At 42.3% G+C, this 17721-nt stretch overlaps 1 protein-coding gene across 1 annotated transcript in view; it reads right to left on the minus strand.

Moving 5' to 3' along the window:
* Nucleotides 1-16639, minus strand: part of MOCOS (molybdenum cofactor sulfurase) — a 219855-nt gene extending 203216 nt beyond the window's left edge. The window contains exon 1 of the mRNA XM_032181110.1: nt 16540-16639. Coding sequence (XP_032037001.1) covers nt 16540-16639 — 100 coding nt within the window. The remainder of the gene's footprint in view (nt 1-16539) is intronic.
* Between the last annotated feature and the right edge of the window lie 1082 nt (nt 16640-17721).

Here is a 17721-nt window from a genome sequence, read left to right on the forward strand (position 1 = left end):
TGATAACATGACAGACTGCACCAACAGACAAAACTCTCTCAAGGCACAAGGTCTCCTTCATTCCACTTAGATTCCATAAATTACCACGCTCTCAAAAAATCAAAATACTATTCAGCATCATGGCACAGTGCACCAAGACTGGAATTGCCTTAAACAGAAATCTCTTTTCCAGTTTCATTTTCAAAACAATTAAAAAAAAAAAAAAGTCATCCTTTTAAGTCAATGGGATATTTTTGTATCTTTCAGAAGATAAAAACAACAAATACCTTCTCATAGAAATAATACAATGCATTCTTACCACATTTTCTAAATAAACCTTTGAAAGATTTAAGGAAGGAATGAACAACGGAGATTTGTCCTTTCAGCATCTCCGAAGGAAAAGGCTTCTATTTCATTTTCTTGTTTTTCCATCAAAATTAGCATCTACAGAACAGCACCAACACTCAGTGAAAACAATACCACCTCTTGCTAACATACCAACCTTTTTTTTTTTTTTTTGGGGGGGGGGGGGGAAGACAACAAGGTTTTTATCTGTTGAAGAAAGAAAAGATACTCCACCTTAAGTCCCATCCCCCAGACAGGGTGGGAGACAGACCAAGATAAACAAAGATAACTAAAATAATGAAGTGCCTCCTTAACCCTTGTTACCAGTGGATGTCTTTGAAGTGCAGTGGAAACACTCGTAATTTGAATAAATTTCCATTCAAGAATTTCAGTACAGGGGACTGAGTTCTAATGCTGGTTAGCTCAGTGCCAGTCCATTCAGTTGACTGCTCTTTTCCTTTGCAATTTCACTTTGTTTATAGGGGTGCTCTGTATTCAAATACAGGCAGGATTTGGGGTACCTGTGAAGTTAATCCTATTTATGCTAATACAAATATCTGAGTATCACAAACCCAATAATAGACTAACGCTACTGACATAATATACAGTTTTTCATATTTGGTAATGACCTTTGCCCTATAAAAATTAATTTCACACTTGCTCCTCTCTTTTCACAGACCCACCATTAAACCAGTTACAACTTTCCCCAATTTTATATATATACACCTAAAGAACATTTTGCTGCTAAATCATGTATCTGCTGCAATTCCTCTCAATTAAAAGGCTTCTTCCAGTACTAATGACATTAAAAATGAAAGAGAATTATAATTTTGCCATCAATTATTCAAAGCACTAAATACAAACGGCCTCATTAACACTATACTAGCTTGGAAAGTGAAAAAAAAGATGATACGTGAAAAAACAAACACTCCCCGGTTTCCCTGATCTCCGACCTCTGAGCTTAAAATCACAACTCTGCTGCAACATCAGCTATTGCATTTTGCCTCAAGGCAGCTAAGAACATATTATGCGCTTAAAAATCAAGGGCCTTCACCCATAAAATGTATAGTCTTGCTGTACTTGAATAAATGACAAAATCAGACCCAACGTGCCTGCTGTGTCTCTCAGTCAGTTTATGACACAATAAATACTATCTAGAAAATATTACCCAGATAAAAACACACAGAGCATGATCAGCCTCCAGAGCTGGCTGCAGGTTTGGATCTGAGCAGGAATTTCACACCCGGAGCCCCCATAGCTCCGGTGCTGGAGTTGCTGACAATTCCCAGTCCACTCTTCAAAGACCACCTCTACTGGTGCAGAGGAAAGCAGGGACAGCTCAACTTTCCTACGCTTTTTACATGGGAAAAACACATCAGATGGCAAATACGAGTTACGCAAGCAACTAATTTTGTAGCATGAAGTGAGGATGGAGAGGAATTTCAAGTGAGGTGAGCGTTACTCATGACAATGAATGATCAAATTAATAACGAACAGCATTATCATAAATGGAAAAATAATAGTCATTTGCTAATACCTCAGAGCTAATTTCTGTGCTGTTAATTTTCAAATACTTCCTCACGCTCACTAGTCTAAAAACTATAACTAGAAGTAACATGACAGAATATTATTATTGAGTTTCTGTAATGAGCTCTTATAATATCCCAAAAATGTCTACTTTTTGTGGAATTTGTGCTTTCGGGCATATCATTACCATATTTCCCCACAGCAAGTACATTTAAGGCAACAACTGTATGCTTGGTTCTTAGCGCTTGCATTTCAAAGCTACTTATTTGTCATTAAGGTGAAATCCATTTGTAGTTCCTGTTTACATTTGGCAAAACTACAAGAACATTTTTCACCAAACGGATCACACAAGAGAAGTAAAAGCGAATCACCTAAACATATCAAAACCACCTCCTAAAACGCTTAGTAAAGGTTCCCAGTGGAGCACAGAAAGGCCAAGGTACAGCATTAACCATAAAAGTTTCTCTATATCCATCCCATTCTCTTCTTCCCCACTCCCAACTTTAAACAATTTGATTTTTTTTTTTTTCCTGCTAGGGAAGGATGACTGCCAGACGTTTGATGTTCTTACCGTTAGAGCCTGCCTGTGTCTCATAACCAACCTATTAACAGAACATCCTCTGAAAAGTTCGGGGATGAAGCTACAGCAGACTGCATCACCCATCTGTAAGGACATCATGCCAAGATTTCTCCCCTGCACCTGAAGGAGAGGCACGCTCTGTGGCCACTGCTCCTTCCTCCTTGGCAGAGAAGACACCTCTTCATCTTCATGTGCTTTGAAGACTTGATGCTCTGACCGTTTGGTTGAATCATTTCTGCTCACGAAGGGTAAAATTCAGCTGAGGTCTGACGTTATGAGGCAACGTTGTCTTGCTGGCACATGGCACAACCTTGTTCTTCCAAAACCAGCAGTTTCTGCAAAGCCCAGCAAAGGCCTCCATGTTTCAGAATATATTTCCACCACTGTTGGACACCGTGTTCCTCTCTGCTGGTGGCACCACAGGAGAAGAGCTTTGCTTCACCTGCCCCTACAAGCTTGATACCTCTTGGGAGAAGACTGCACCTCCAACTACTCTCTTTGGGGGCAAAAAGGGTATCCTTAGCAGTAGCTGAGCATACCACAGACTTTAACACTTCTCACAAGTCAGCTCCAGGCCTATTCCCTGGCACTTTAGCAGGGAAGCAAGAACCTGCCCCAAATGTACCACAGACGTGCACACGATGCCCCTTCCTCCAGGGAACCTCACAAGGACAATGTATACAGTGACATTAAGTGACATAGTGAAATTTCCCTGGGAATATTCCCTGTAAAGGAATCATCATATAAAAAGCAGAAACTCACACTTTCCTGACAGTGTCTTAGAGAACTTCAAGTGCCATCAACGGTGTCAAATTATCCTGATTTATGGACAGCCATCCTTGAAGTACCGGCTCTTTCCAGTATAAAAGCACATATTTCCACAGATATACCTCCCTGTATCCCCCACAGCCAGTTCTCTGAAAAAAAGAAAAACTGGATTTCATTCCTTCAGTATTTTAACCACAGACATGTAATAACAACAAAGAAAAAAAAAAATCAAGTGCCATTAAGACCCTGCAATCTTTCCTCGTACGAAGCCACAGTCATTCATATTATTCAATTCTGTATTTGTTGTCGTTGCTTATCAAAGAAATAGTTTATTTAACCAGCACTGTGCAAAAGCAGCATGATTATTTCACAGTCCCTGGAGAACAATTCAAGAATCACCTCCTATATGGAATGACAACCTTTCCTGAAAGTTATGCTTCTCAGTAACAAAATTATGGCAAAACACACGAGGAAAGAAGAATGTCCTTCCCCTGCTCTGGATCCTGGGGGCAGACTGGAAGTCATACCCACACAGGGTGGACTGGCCATGCACCTCTGCTGTCAGACTCGTGCTGAGCTGCAATTCAGCTCCACCACAGCCAGAATAAAACAATAAAACACAACAGGAAAAAAAAACGTTACAGAAGAGATGGCAAAAGAAAGCATGCCTTGATCATCTCAGGAAAAATATTTAAAAGTTTTTTTGGTTTGGATGATGTAAACCAAAGAATTCGCCTCTAACACACAGCATTAATGGCAATATAATGGGCAGAGAGCACGAGCAAACATGTTTTGCTAATATTTGTAATTTGTCTGCTTGCATGAGTTCTGAGCTTGCCCGCTGCAGCGACACAAATTCAAGCGGGAAGCAATGTCATCTGCTGCACCTCACTGACTTTCATCCGCTCCAATTGTTTGGAACAATCACACTGCATCTAAGCATCCTCCTCCATAAAAAAAAAAATGGGCTCAATAATATGGACCTCCTTCGACATGCTTTGAAATGAGCTGCTGATGAAAGCTCCTGAAGGGCTAGGGATGTGTATTGTTTTATTCCCCGTGCTTGCATCTGTTTACAAGCAATATCACAAGGTTTTGTTTTCCTCTTAATACCCTGTATCATCTTCCAAATTACTTTAATGTTGTGACATTTAGTTATATCGGCATAATGCTTTTCCTGTTGACAAATATATACTATAGCAGCGTGCTGAGGTATCAATCAAGAAACGAGAGCCTCTGCTTAATGCATTCACTCTTACACTTTGAATTCAAACAAATGTTTATTCCTAGTCGGTATTGGTCTTGGCACGTACAACAGACAAAAGAAAAGTTTAATACAGCTTGAGTATTTTTTTTCTGCTCAGACTAACATGCCTTAATTTATATATACACCCATTAATTTATACATATGTTTATATTTATGAATGTGCCAATTGTAATGACTGGTTAGTGGAGAGACACCTTGGCCTAAGAGGCTCTGCATGAGCAGGGGGTTGGACCAGATGACCTCCAGAAGCCCCTCCCAACCTCAGCCATTCTGTGCTGCTGTGGTTATAAACAATTTTACATTTAACATTGAAATAGAAAAAATTGAAGCAGATCATTGTGAATTAACCGCTGTGGGACTGGTTCCGAATACAATCACAGGTCTACCACCAGAATGGAAGCAGAAGCAGCGGTGGCTGACAGTAGACGCTGGAGGTACCCATACGGTATCCAGTGTTAAGGTTTGATGATCTGATCAGACACTTCTGGAAACATGACAGCTGTCATGAGATTATTTGTTGCTGTGTTTCCCCCGCTTCAAAGGCACTGAAGTTTATCCGGAAAGCATTGCAGTGTAATCCTCGTGACGCTTCACAAGCACACCCGTTCTTTTCTGTACTGGCAGAAATGGAAGAAAAACTGATTAAAGTTCTGATGGTACCAGCTACTTAATCTCTCAGGAGCTGTCACGCTCAGTGATGCAAAGCCAGGAGTATCGACAAAGTGCTTCCAGACCAGCGTTACACACTGTGAACTCTTCAACAGCCCACATGTTTAAAGGAACAGAGGTTTTCATAACTCTTTTTTAACGGGTAGCTTTAGCTCCCATGAGCTAAAAAGCTGGCTATACCATTCATTAGAGCTAATTGGAATAAAAAACGCCCCAGTGAAAGCTGGTGTTTTAAAATTTAACACTTCTGAAGGGGAGGAGTTTATCTCAGATGTTAGGAGGAAAAAAACATCTGGAAAAGAAACTCAGTAGAAAAAAGTATTGGTGAACCACCAGGCTTCATAGTTTTTCATAGCTCCTGAAGTACTCAGCCCCATACTACCGCAGGCTTCTAAGGATAACCAACAGGGCTGGCTTGAGTTATAAGGCAGAGGGCATTTCACTGGACCAGAGCCACCGTTTGGGAAACCTGATATTGAAAACCTGAGGTTGGTTTTGTTTCCTTTCCCTTTTATTTTTTCCCCCCATAGAGCCTACATCCCAAGGAGGCTTCCCACCATGCCACATGGATGTTTTGTTGTCTTCTATCCCCAGATCTCTTCCAGGGTGCAGCCGGGTCCGTGGAGGTGCACACGAGCAGCCCTGCGACGCTTCCAGTGCTCTGCAGATGAGCTTCCCTGAGCCTGAGCAGAAGGCAGCTCCTAACAAAATTGTCATTGCTTCCCTCCTCACTGCTAGAAGTCTGGCTCCTTTCCAAGCAGTAGTTCATCACCTAGATTAGATCACTCTATTTTTCTTATGAAAAACCCTAGGCCTCTAAAGGAACAGGAGACGGAAGGTTTAAAACCAAGCTTGACAATAAGCTAAGCAAGTTACTATTGAAATAGCTCTTTGTGGCATGAAAAGGAATATTAAAGAAGCTTACTTTCTGTCCTTAGACATCTGTCTCCGTTCCTCTTGCTCATGCTCACCTTCTTCCTTTGGCTCAGTGTTTTACAAAGAGGCTTTAAAGAATGCAGCTGAAGTGGGAATCAGCGCTCATGATCAGTCATTCTCAAGGAAAATGTACCACAGCATCAAACGATGTTGGGCACAGAAAGAACAGAAAAGGGTGCCTCCTAAGGAACATGCTCCCTTTATGTTGCAGTTACGGTGGTTTGTTCATAGGAGAACCATTTCCACGCACGGTAATCCCTTCAACGCTGTAGAGCCATCAGAGAGGTGTGAGCACATCAAGAGCTTTTCATTCTCATCAATGAAAGGCTAAACCTCTGCTTAATTCCAAAACCAAAGCCTTTACTGCAGGTTTACTCTGCAGAAGAAAAACAAATCATTTGCTGATCATTTGAAAAGTCACCCTGCTACACTCAAAGCGACTCTGAAGAACCAAGGACAGATATAACTTCTTTTACCATGACTTTTTAGTTAAATTCAGCCTCAGAGTGTTTCACCTGAGCATGAACTTGGAGTAGTTCCACCAAAATCAGCAATTTATTTCCCTGACAAATGACTGATTTACAGCTATGGTTTCACTAAGACTCACATCCAAGAGAATTTCCATGAAAAATTAAAATAAGATTCTCACAAAGACCCCTGCTTTGCCAATTAGGTTGACTTTTGGAGTTATTTAATATACACAGCAAACAATTTTCCCATTACAACTGTCATAATTTTTCTCTCTTCTGTATTTCTGCTGTTCATGAGTTAGAAACACTGAGGCAGTTCACTGATCAAACATTAACTAGACAATCCTTAAAACAGAGGGCTTAATTTTATTACCGGAAAAAAAGCTGGCATGGGCATACATCTCAGTCAAATCACAAACAATTGTGAGCAACAGACCGGAGAAGAGTTCGTGAGGCCCCATGCGTTGACCCAGGACGCGAGGCAAGTCAGCTGTGGAGCAGTGCAGCCACAATGCTCTTCTGGTTTCCTTATTTTATCTTCAAAGTACGCCTCTGTGGCCATCCCTTAGAGGGTATTTTTGCATCTTTGAGGTCTCATGCAGAGAATTTTATGCTCACAAAACGCATCTTCTGTAGTTTTTAATTTCTTACATAACGTGAGTTTCCCAAATCACTTCTAATGAGTTTAAATGGTGTGTGGTTTTCTCCGCCTGCAGCAGTAATAAATTATAGCCCTTTTAGAAGGACAGGCAGTCATCCTGCATTTGGATTATCAGGCTGTCTCTGCAGCACTGTACCTGTCACTAAGCATCTATGACAAGGTGGTATGAAGAGGACCAGCATCACGTTGCTGCACGTCACAACCACCCTCAGGCCACGATACATTGCTTCCACAACTTGCACATGCTTAAGGGAAAGCATTTAAAGGCTGCTATTTGTTAAACAAATGTCTGATTTATTTGGGAACATAAGAGTGCAATAATCCACGCACAGTTTTGTCCGAGCATCTACCCATCCAACTATAGGTAACAGCACATTTATTGGAAAACGTGTCTGTGGCTGCAAAGGCTCCTTTTTTCATACAGTCTTTAATTTTGCTCTGTTCAGTCCATTGAGCAAGTTGGTTTTGCCAGTTAGCCACTTTTATTTATCTGCTTTCATCCAGTCTCATCAGAGGGCAACATGCATTATCAAAGCCCGCTGTCCATCACGGCTGAGATCAGACAGGGTATTAAGCAAAGTCTCCCACTCCACTCATTGAGCTTACATGCTCCAAGATTGATTAAATCTGAAAGTAAAGCCAATGAGCGTTTTCCTAGCATGTGATGGATCAAAGCTGATAACAGGACTCAAAAATGTTGCTCACCGCTGCAGCGCAGCAGAGTAACACCTTGTTTTGTGACAACTCTAAAGTTTACATTAAAAGAAACTATAGGCAGATATACAAATTATAGATCATCAGTACATTTTACTCAACTGTGATAGAAAATCATACATTTTCAAAATCATACATACAGGCAACACACATTTCTACCCATCACTGATACCATCAGTTCCAAATCACTGAATTATGGCAACTTCAGTGCCCTGTGTGGCATGGACATACAGAAGTGGACAATCCTAGGCCTCATTTTCTTCCTTTGGAAGGAATTACAGGACATACTTTGTGATGATGGTGCAACTTTACCTGACCTGTTAAAAAGTTTGAAAAGGGGCACAAACAGTGATATTTGGTGTGCAATTGTGCGTTAATGAAATTAATTCACACAACATTAGTTTAATTAATGAATAGTTGTTCAAATGAGCTTCCTGTCATCTTTCCAAATTTTAAATTAGGACATTATTCTACACAATGCCAGAAGAAGTTTAGTTGTGTAACTGCCCTTCCCCAGTTAACCATGTCACCAAAAGATCACACCCTTACATCTCTCTCTCCTTAAAGAGGACCACCACTGACAAAAATGCTGTCCAGCCATGTTCCTCACTTCCTTTTTGAAAACAATTTTAGGTCCTGTTGCTCCAGGGATTAACCTGAATGAGCACCGAAAGCACATCTTTTTACTTCTCTTGTAAAAGGCATATTCCCCTGGCTACTACAAGAGAGGAGAAGTGAGTCAGAAAAATCTTGAAAGCAAGGGAGGGAAACAAAACAGCGTTGGGAGAAAGATTTCTCTCCCAGACCTGCCTTCCAATTTTATATCTGTATTTCACAGAGCAGAAAAAAAAATTAAAAAAAAAAAGCAACTTAACACTTTCCTGCATGCCTGTCTTACAAGATCTGCCTGCCCAGGATCACATCACAGTGCATCGCTTCTACATGGCAGGAGAAAGGTGAAGGGGCAAAGAGAGGCACGGCACAGGACCTACCTGAGCTGCCAAGAACACTTCCAGGAATGTAACGACTTGCCTCATTAGCAATGAAACTAATGAAGTCTGACTTTTCACAGCTTTGCAGCCTGTCTTTATGCCTCCCTGCTCTATCATATGCCCACCTCTCCATGACTCTGACATCCCTTTCAGCTTTTGAGCCCACCTTTTCCGTAACACCTCCACAAGCCACATCTCCTTCTCCTAACAAATGTGATAGGAACCAGCCTGTGACGGCATCCAACTCGTTTGTGTACAGATCAGTGTGCAGACAGGGCAATGCAATCAGGACTGTTAACTTAGGAAGAGAAAAAAATAATTATACCAACCCCAAGCTGACGTATTTATACGAAGAAACTTAAAAATGGGGCTGGAAAATTTTTTTTTAAGTTCAGTAAGATACTGAAAAAAACAAACAAAAAACACCTTAAAAACATTTTAGTGTCAGATAAAGGAGAGCATCTGCACTGAATATTCTTGTGCCTTGGGCCAAGACAGCCTATTATAAAAACCTGAGACATTTGAGAGCTCAGCATCCTACTTCCTAAATATCATCTCCACGTCAAGCAACCGCTAGCCTTCTGCTCTGCAAATATATTGTGTTGTCTAACCATTTATCAACCCTCGTACACCGGTGCTCTTTGCTATGCGGCACTCCTTGCAGTATGGTCTTCCTGAGCTCAGTGACAGTCTTTTCACATCCACGTGAAGCCTCTGCAGCACCTCTCCGATACAAAGTATGCAATGAATCAAGGCGACCTACAAAAACTGACCGCTCACCTCTCCATTTGTCTTTTTGTCCTTAGACTGGGAGTACCCTTGAATTCTGGAGAGCAGCTCGGATACAAGGACTGATGCAATAACATAGAATTTCAAAACTTTCACATGTCAGGTTCTGCTTTCACAGATGTAATTCCAGTACAAATACAGGGAGACCAGGAGAGGACAATATCTGTCTGAAAATTTACAAACACTCTTTGATTAATGATCTTTAATCTCATATAGATATATATATATTTTAAAGAAAGAACAAAACAACAACAAAAAAAACAACACATAAACCACAGGATAGAAATATACAGAAATATGCTGGAAAGAAATCAATACACATCACATATATAGCAACACCCTAACAGAGGAGAAGGACAAACAGGAGAGGACACGAAGGGAAGGGAATGCAGAATGCAGCACTGATGGGGGATTTTGTAGGAACAAGACTGTGCCGCGTTTCCATTTTTTCAGTAGGAGATATGAAAGCATCATGTGCTTTACTAAATAAAACATCTGCTTATTTTAATACTTCCATACTCTTAATACATGTCTTGTACAGACATTAATTTTAGAGATAACATATCTTTTAATTAGAAGTGCAAGTTTTATAAATCGCTGTCTAATACACTGCAGCATCCATGGACATCCATTAAGCATCTTTCCAAATGATTTCTTTTTTTTTTTAAATCTCTACATGTAAATTTAAATATCTAATGTCCATATAAATTTATTTCCTACTGTAAAGAATCTAGCCCCAACTGGTCAACTATGCATTTCTAAAAAGGACCTCGATATTCTGAGTTCATGTCAACTGCACCAGATTTCTAGGGTTTGGTACTTGGCTGTTTCCTCAAGATCTCTGTGCTCCAGAAAGGGCTTACAGTTTTAAATGCATTGTGCTTTGTGGCATAGGCAATTATGGACCCAGTGTAATGGTGCAGTGAATGTCTTTATGGGTATTAAAACACCAAATCTGAAGTTAAAAGTGAATTACAACTGTTATTCTAATACAATTCAAGACAGAAAAGACATTACCTGAATCTTTGTGGGAATTTTTCCCCTCTCTTAAGTAACTAAAGATCTATTCAATACTGAAATAGTAGAGTGACAGCATCGACACTCTTCCCTAAGAGCCACGTCCATCACAACGCACAAAAGCTCACCCAACACTGGGTGATGAACTGGAAGATCAGTTCTGTATAAAGCAGACCACTGACAGCCTTTTGGACCCTGATATGGAAGATAAGGAATTCCTCGACAGCACCTCCTGTATATAGCCAGAGAAAGACGAAAACGTCTGCAACTGACCCACAGCTATTTACAACCAACTAACTCCAGTTTACGTTTCCCATATGGCTCTTCTTTGATATCAGTTCTTTGTAACAGCATATTTAAATAACTGCCGCCAGCTTGAAATCAACAGGAAGCATTAGGAACTTACTTGACCAGCTAAATTGTTTTTTACGAGGCAATTGCCACGTAGTGGTGCAGTCACACTACCTGTATTGCAGCTTGTATTTACAATAACTTCTCCACCCACTAAATCCATCTTCCCTCAATGCCTTTGACTGTCTTGAACTGTCCACCAGCAGCCTTCTTCAATAAATAAGTTTCTCTTGCTTTCTTTTCCCTGCAAATAGAAATCTGTTTCACAAAATCAAATTACCCTGTGACACTGGGGCTAGAGGGGTATCCAGTCGAGGACAGCAGCAGGTGAACAGCCCAGGGATCTCACAGCCACCAGCCTTGCACAAGGTGGGATGAGGAACTCCCAGTTTTTTGGTAATAGGTCTCCCAGGTTGCTTCCACTCTCCCTAACTAGCTAGGTCTGAACATCAGCAAATATCTGTTTTTTAACATCTTGACAGAGTCACTCTAGATGCCTAAAATACACGTAGTGTCATTTTCTGAATCCCATACTTCTCCAAAAACTAATTTTACAGAGAACATGCCAAAAAGAAAAAAAAAATGTTCAAAATAATATGTTCTGTAAAGAACTGTTGCTTTTCCCCCCCACACCCAAAGCATATGGCTTATATAAACTGTAAGACAGCCCAACAGGATATAAAGGCTATGTTAGTACGCATTTGGGATGACTGCTGTACCTCACTCATGGTTTATGACTTATACAGAATGTGACAACTTCAAACTCACTCTGCTAAAATTTTGGATCTTCTATTTTCACGTTTTATCATTGCTTGGGCTGAAGCTGTCCATGTGCAATTTAGCCAAAGCCAGGGACCCTGGGTATCTATGCTTCACTTAATGCAGCCTGAGGGGAATCACATTCTTGCTCTGGACCCAAGCATTGCAACAGAAGCTGTCCTCGGTCCCTCCACAGCCTGCACCTGCTCAGTGCCACCAGCAGCACCTTGCAGGGCCATCCCATACTCTCATCAGGAATAGGAAAAGTTGGTCAGATGCAAGAAGGAACCAAGGTGCATCCTCTGCTGCCCTGTCTTTTGCACTTGGAGTCTCCTCTTGGTCGTGGGGATAGCACCAGGCAAAAATGTCCACTGGAGAAAGGCTCCAACCTGTAAAGCAAACAAGTAAAATGCCACACGCCTTGCTTATAGTTCAGCACAGACCTTGGGAAACAATGAGTCAGAATAAACTTACTCCTTATATCAACCTGGTTTTTGAAACGACATGATGAGACTTGAATATTGCTAACTGGTGCGCAAAGAGGCTAATAATGAAAGTGGTTTTTTTTTGCTGAACACACACACTTAGTCTTCAAATAACAGATTGGAAAAAAAAAAAAAAAAGACTAATTCACAGGTAGAAATTGCTGGCAATCAGCAAATAAGCAGAAAGTAACAAACATGAGTGGAAGACAGCTGCCGGATCTGGTCTCTTCTTTCAAAAAAAAATGTCAGGCTACAAACCTTTTTTCTAAGAATTAAATATATATATATATAAAACAGGCACAAACCGAAAGCTGAGACCCAAAGCTGGCAGCATTACTGGTTTGACAAGGCAACCACGTTTCTGTACCAGTGGAGAAGGGGAAGTCACGCCTATGTTGGCTACCGAGCCAGGAGCCCAGCACAGCTCGGCAGGCTCACGGTACACTCATCCTCACACGTTTCATAAAACCCAAGCAGCAGCCAGCTATCAACAGAATTACTCCGAGCTGACACGCCAGAATGCGTCTCCGACTTCTCGAATTTAGCCAAACCTGCAGATTATCCCAAATGTGACAAAATAAATATGCTTTTCTACCCTCAGAGGACAGCGCTGACCTTTGCTAACAGATTCACTGAGAACTAACTGAAATGCACGGAGAAAACCTGCTAAGCCTATTAGCTACTTACAGGAAAAGTATCAGTGCAAATAATTACCGGCAGTATCAGTAAAAAAAGTATTATTTTTGTGTAAGGGCAAGTACCCAACTACTTCTTAACCAAACAACAGAATAAACACTCATACGGAAGACCAGTTCATGAAACTTCATTCCAGTTTCAAGGAAACAAAGGCCAATTTTGTCATTCAAAGCTCAGTTTGCCCTTTGTTCTTAAACGGACAAGCTACACTGTTACTGTTAGCTGGACATAATCAGACACAGACCGGTAAGGTAAAACATGAAATTAGCAGGGCATTACGTTTTTACATTTGACATTTAACGTGGCAGCGCATTTGACATTAAATGTGACAGTGTATCTTAGCTCAAATAAAGGCTACTTCCAGAGTCAGCAGCCCTTAACGAGTACGTGATCACTAATATGCCCTGGTTTTCGTTTGGGGTGTGTGCGTCTGGAGTCCGTCACTTATCACTTCTGGAAAGCTCCTGCTGAAATGGACACAGTTACCTTTGGGAAGAATACTGGCACCTAACCAAAACTGGGAAGGTATCTTGGGTCCAAATGCAGCCTCGCAAACCACGTCTGCTTTTTCTTTTTTTTCTTTGCTACGATAAAAATCACAGAAGCGTATTCATTCCCATTACTTAACAACGGAACCTATAAACTCCTGCTGATTCCTTTAGCCATTTCTAAAGCATAATTTACAATCCTACACTGCAGATAAGGGTATGCTGTTCACAAGATTAAAGTCAAGGTCACGTACTGCACATGCACTGCTGCCTGTGAAACACGGATCGGTTTCACAGACTCCACATATATTTTTAGAAGGGGCTGCTCAAGCCCTCGGCTAACAGTCCTTGAATTACAAATGTGAAGATAAACCTTGACTTAAAAGGTAAAATTTACGGCTTCTGTATCAAAACAGACACAGCCCTGCTGATTCAAGGAAGCACGGCCAATCCTTTCATCCCCTCACAGAACCTGAAAGGGAAATCCCCAACACATTCAGTAAGAGCCTTCTGATGGAGACAAGAGTGAAACTCCCACGGACTTTGATAAGATCACAAGTAGAACATCTTTGAAAAAAATATAAAGTCCTGCCTTTGTAATACGTCCAGCAGCTGCCCCTACAAATACATATTGTACCACCTTCTCAACAAGCACTTGTGCAACTATTCACACTAGAGCTACACCAGAAGCCTTAACACCACAAAGTGAAAGCTTTACATGTATGACACAGAAAAGGCTTCTGCCTTCCTCTGAAAGCACAATTTGCACAAGGTGTCCTTAGCAAACATCACCAAATACCAACGATCAGGAAGAAGTGATTAAACAGACATGCACTAATTTTTATTACCACGTGCTACATGTAATGGGTTGACACCTCCAACATGGACCCCTGGGCTTACTTCATGGATATCTAGACAGGAACCAAAAAAACTCAACACATAAAAAGTGAACAGCAAAATTGGGATTTTTAAACACCTTTAATGATGGAAAGATCTTTGAAGCATGTCCCAGATGAACAGGCAGAGCAAGACACTACTGTTAGCTACCTAAAAGTAGAGTTTGTTCTCTTTTACCTACAGGACCTGGTTAAGAACACTCCTTACCAGAAGGGATTAAATGGCAACACCTCTGTGCAGTACTGAGGCAACACCTTGAACAGCTACAGGTTCCTTCAAGAATCAGCATCTGTACAGTCAGGACTTACCCATAAAGCTGATATGAGGCCATCAGAGATCCAAAACTTCTGCCTCATCTCCCTCACCTTCTGGCAGGTCACTGAAAATGGTTAGGTTGCTAAATACCTGAAAGCCCCACTAATTTCCTCTATGTCACTTGGAGAAGGCCCTTTTACTCGCTTATACTGCTGTAACCTGTACATGAGCCACCTTTCCTTCTCCTTACTTCATCAAGGAAACAGAGACCTACAGCTTCAAAAGCCATTTGTAACTTCAACATCAATGTGTGAAGACCTTCAGCAGCGGGGATACAGCTACGTGGCTAAATAAAAGGGGGACAAGGAATAGGTACAAGCAGCATGCTCATCATCCACACTGCTCCACCATCACCCAGCTCCTGGCCTAGTTCAAACAGTCAGCTTTGAGCCAGACAGACACATAAGGCAGGGAAACTTAACCTTACACAGTATTGCCATTACCTAGAGGCACAAGTTCTTGACTAGAGGAGAGATACCCCTGTTTTTAACATGAGGATCCCTGGCAGGACAACACATGTGGATACACAGCGATCAGTTTATGACACCAATCTTCCTCATAGATGCGAGGACCCCTCAGGATGAATGGATGACTATTTATGAATTGAATAAAGCATCACAATTCTCAAATAAAAATGTAAAAAATAATAGAATCCTAAAATAAACACTAAACTTCTACAAAGGGTAGAAGGAATTTGCAATCTAGGTCCCTTTACCATAGACTACCCTGTGTTTTCAGTTAGGTAAATTATGACAGATTCTAATTTATACCTTGTGTGTGTTGTTGCTGTTGTTTTATTGAAATATTCTCAAATACTTATCTTAGTTTAGTAAACAGCATGACTGAAGTATAACTTAGTAGCCTACATTAGTCGTAATATTTTGAAATTGAGGTAAATGGACTCCTAACATACTGCCTTTGCAGTGACCTCTTACTTGGGAAGCCAGACAGACCCACTAGATGCCATAAGCAGATAAGCTTAATTTCAAAACTTGGGAGACTCATGAGAAAAGAGGCTGATTTTCAAGGGTTTTATAAAGCCATCTATCTAAATGGCTAAACAATGGCTTTGGTTATAAAACACTAATTTTTCAGAATCTTGGCCTGAATTTACCACCAGCAGTTTCTCGTTATCCAACCTTCAGTGATGCAACTAACATTGCTAAATTTCAGACTTTGAAATCAGCCTATAGGCTCGTGGCTAACAGGAGAAGAAAAACTCTTCAAACTGCTGTTTGACATTATTTTTTTTTCCACATTCCCCTAGAGAGAAAAAGTCTAACTTCCTTATTTTTTTTTTTCCCAGAAATACTTGTGCTTGAGAAAGCCAGCTTAGATTCTACTACAAAACCTCCAATGAGAAAAAGCAAATGAGAAAAAGGGATGATAATGTGAAACGTAATGTAAAGACAGGTCAAAGCAACAAGTTTAGGGCATCCAAAGCGATGTTATTTACTCCATTCTCTGTTTTGTTGCTGTTTGGTTTGGTTGTTTGGTTGTTTTTTTGCTACGTATTTTGAAGCAGTAACATCATGAGCATCGATACCTGGGTTGTTTATTTTGGTACACTCATTTCTGTTGGTCTAGAAGCAATAGGTGGGTATTTAAGTAACACGTGCAGTACATAAACACGCCGAATGGCATGTGCGAGCAGAACTGCACAACACGCAGCAGCAATTTCCAAACACCCACTTAACCACACACACCTGCACCACACCGGGGCTGTTTTACCACTTTAATCTCCATTCTCTCTCTTTTCCTTAACCCCCACGGCTACACCACCTCTCTCCCCACCCCACCGCTGTCCCTGCAGACCCCCTCCTGCCCGCGGTACCTCGGAGCCGGGGGAACTCGCGCTCCCGGAGCCCGCCGAGGTCGCCGCCGTACCCGTAGCCGCCCGGGGAGGCCCGGCAGGACAGCGGCTGCCCGGCCATGCCGCGGGTCCCGGCGGGGAAGGAAGGAGCGAGGCGGCTACGAAGCGGCCAGAGAGACGGAGCGAGCCGCCCGGCCCGGCCTCGCCACCCCGCCCCGCTCCTCCCGCCTCACGCCCCCCTTGGGGCAGCGCCCGGGGGCGGCAGGGTGTCGCCATGACCCCGCTGCCGGGTGTGCCTGAGGGAGGTGCTCGCCCAGAGCACCTCGGGGTGCCTGCTCCCTGCTCTGTGACCACCAGGGGCGAAGTAGAGCCTAGCCGAAGTGGTCTTTCCCGGAGCAGAAGGGCACTGGGTTGGGTAGAGTCAGAGAATCATTCAGGTTGGAAGAGACCTCTGAGACCACCTGGTCCAACCATCACCCCACCACCAGTATCACCCACTAAACCATGTCCCCAAGCACCACGTCCAAACTTTCCTTAAACACCCCCAGTGACGGTGACTCCACCACCTCCCTGGGCAACCCGTCCCAATGCCTGACCGCTCCTTCTGATGTGAAATGTCTCCTCATTTCTAACCTAAACCTCCTCTGGCACAACTTGAGCCCATTCCCTCTAGTCCTATCACTAGTTATCTGCAAGTAGAGGCCGACCCCCAGCTCCCCACACCTTCCTTTCACGCGTTTGTAGAGAGCAATAAGGTCTCCCCTAAGCCTCCTCTTCCCCAGAGTAAACACCCCCAGTTCCCTCAGCTGCTCCTCACAGGACTTGTGCTTCAGGCCCTTCACCAGCTTCGTAGCCCTTCTCTGGACACATACTCAGTAATGTGCCCTTCTTCCTAAATCCTCTCCTCTTGCAGCACATTGCTTAACATAGGGATAACCATAGGTAGCTCATGGAAATAGCCCTTCCCTCAAGTCCACCTCTGCTTTTCCTCATTTCACCCAGATGATACATCTTTGGTCTCTGCTAACAGATGGTGGAAATCGCTTTTGTCCACCTGCAGTTTGATGTGTCACACTCCTCCATCACGCTTAACCAGCACAACTAGCCACAGGTGCTCTGTGGTCAGCGTGCAGGACCATGGCTGGCCAGAGGCCTGAAGGAGTGCCATGGGCAGGCAGGCACATACAGATAGATAACTGCAGG

Source organism: Aythya fuligula, chromosome 2 (genome assembly GCF_009819795.1).
Source record: "Aythya fuligula isolate bAytFul2 chromosome 2, bAytFul2.pri, whole genome shotgun sequence".
In the NCBI taxonomy this organism is placed as follows: Eukaryota; Metazoa; Chordata; class Aves; order Anseriformes; family Anatidae; genus Aythya; species Aythya fuligula.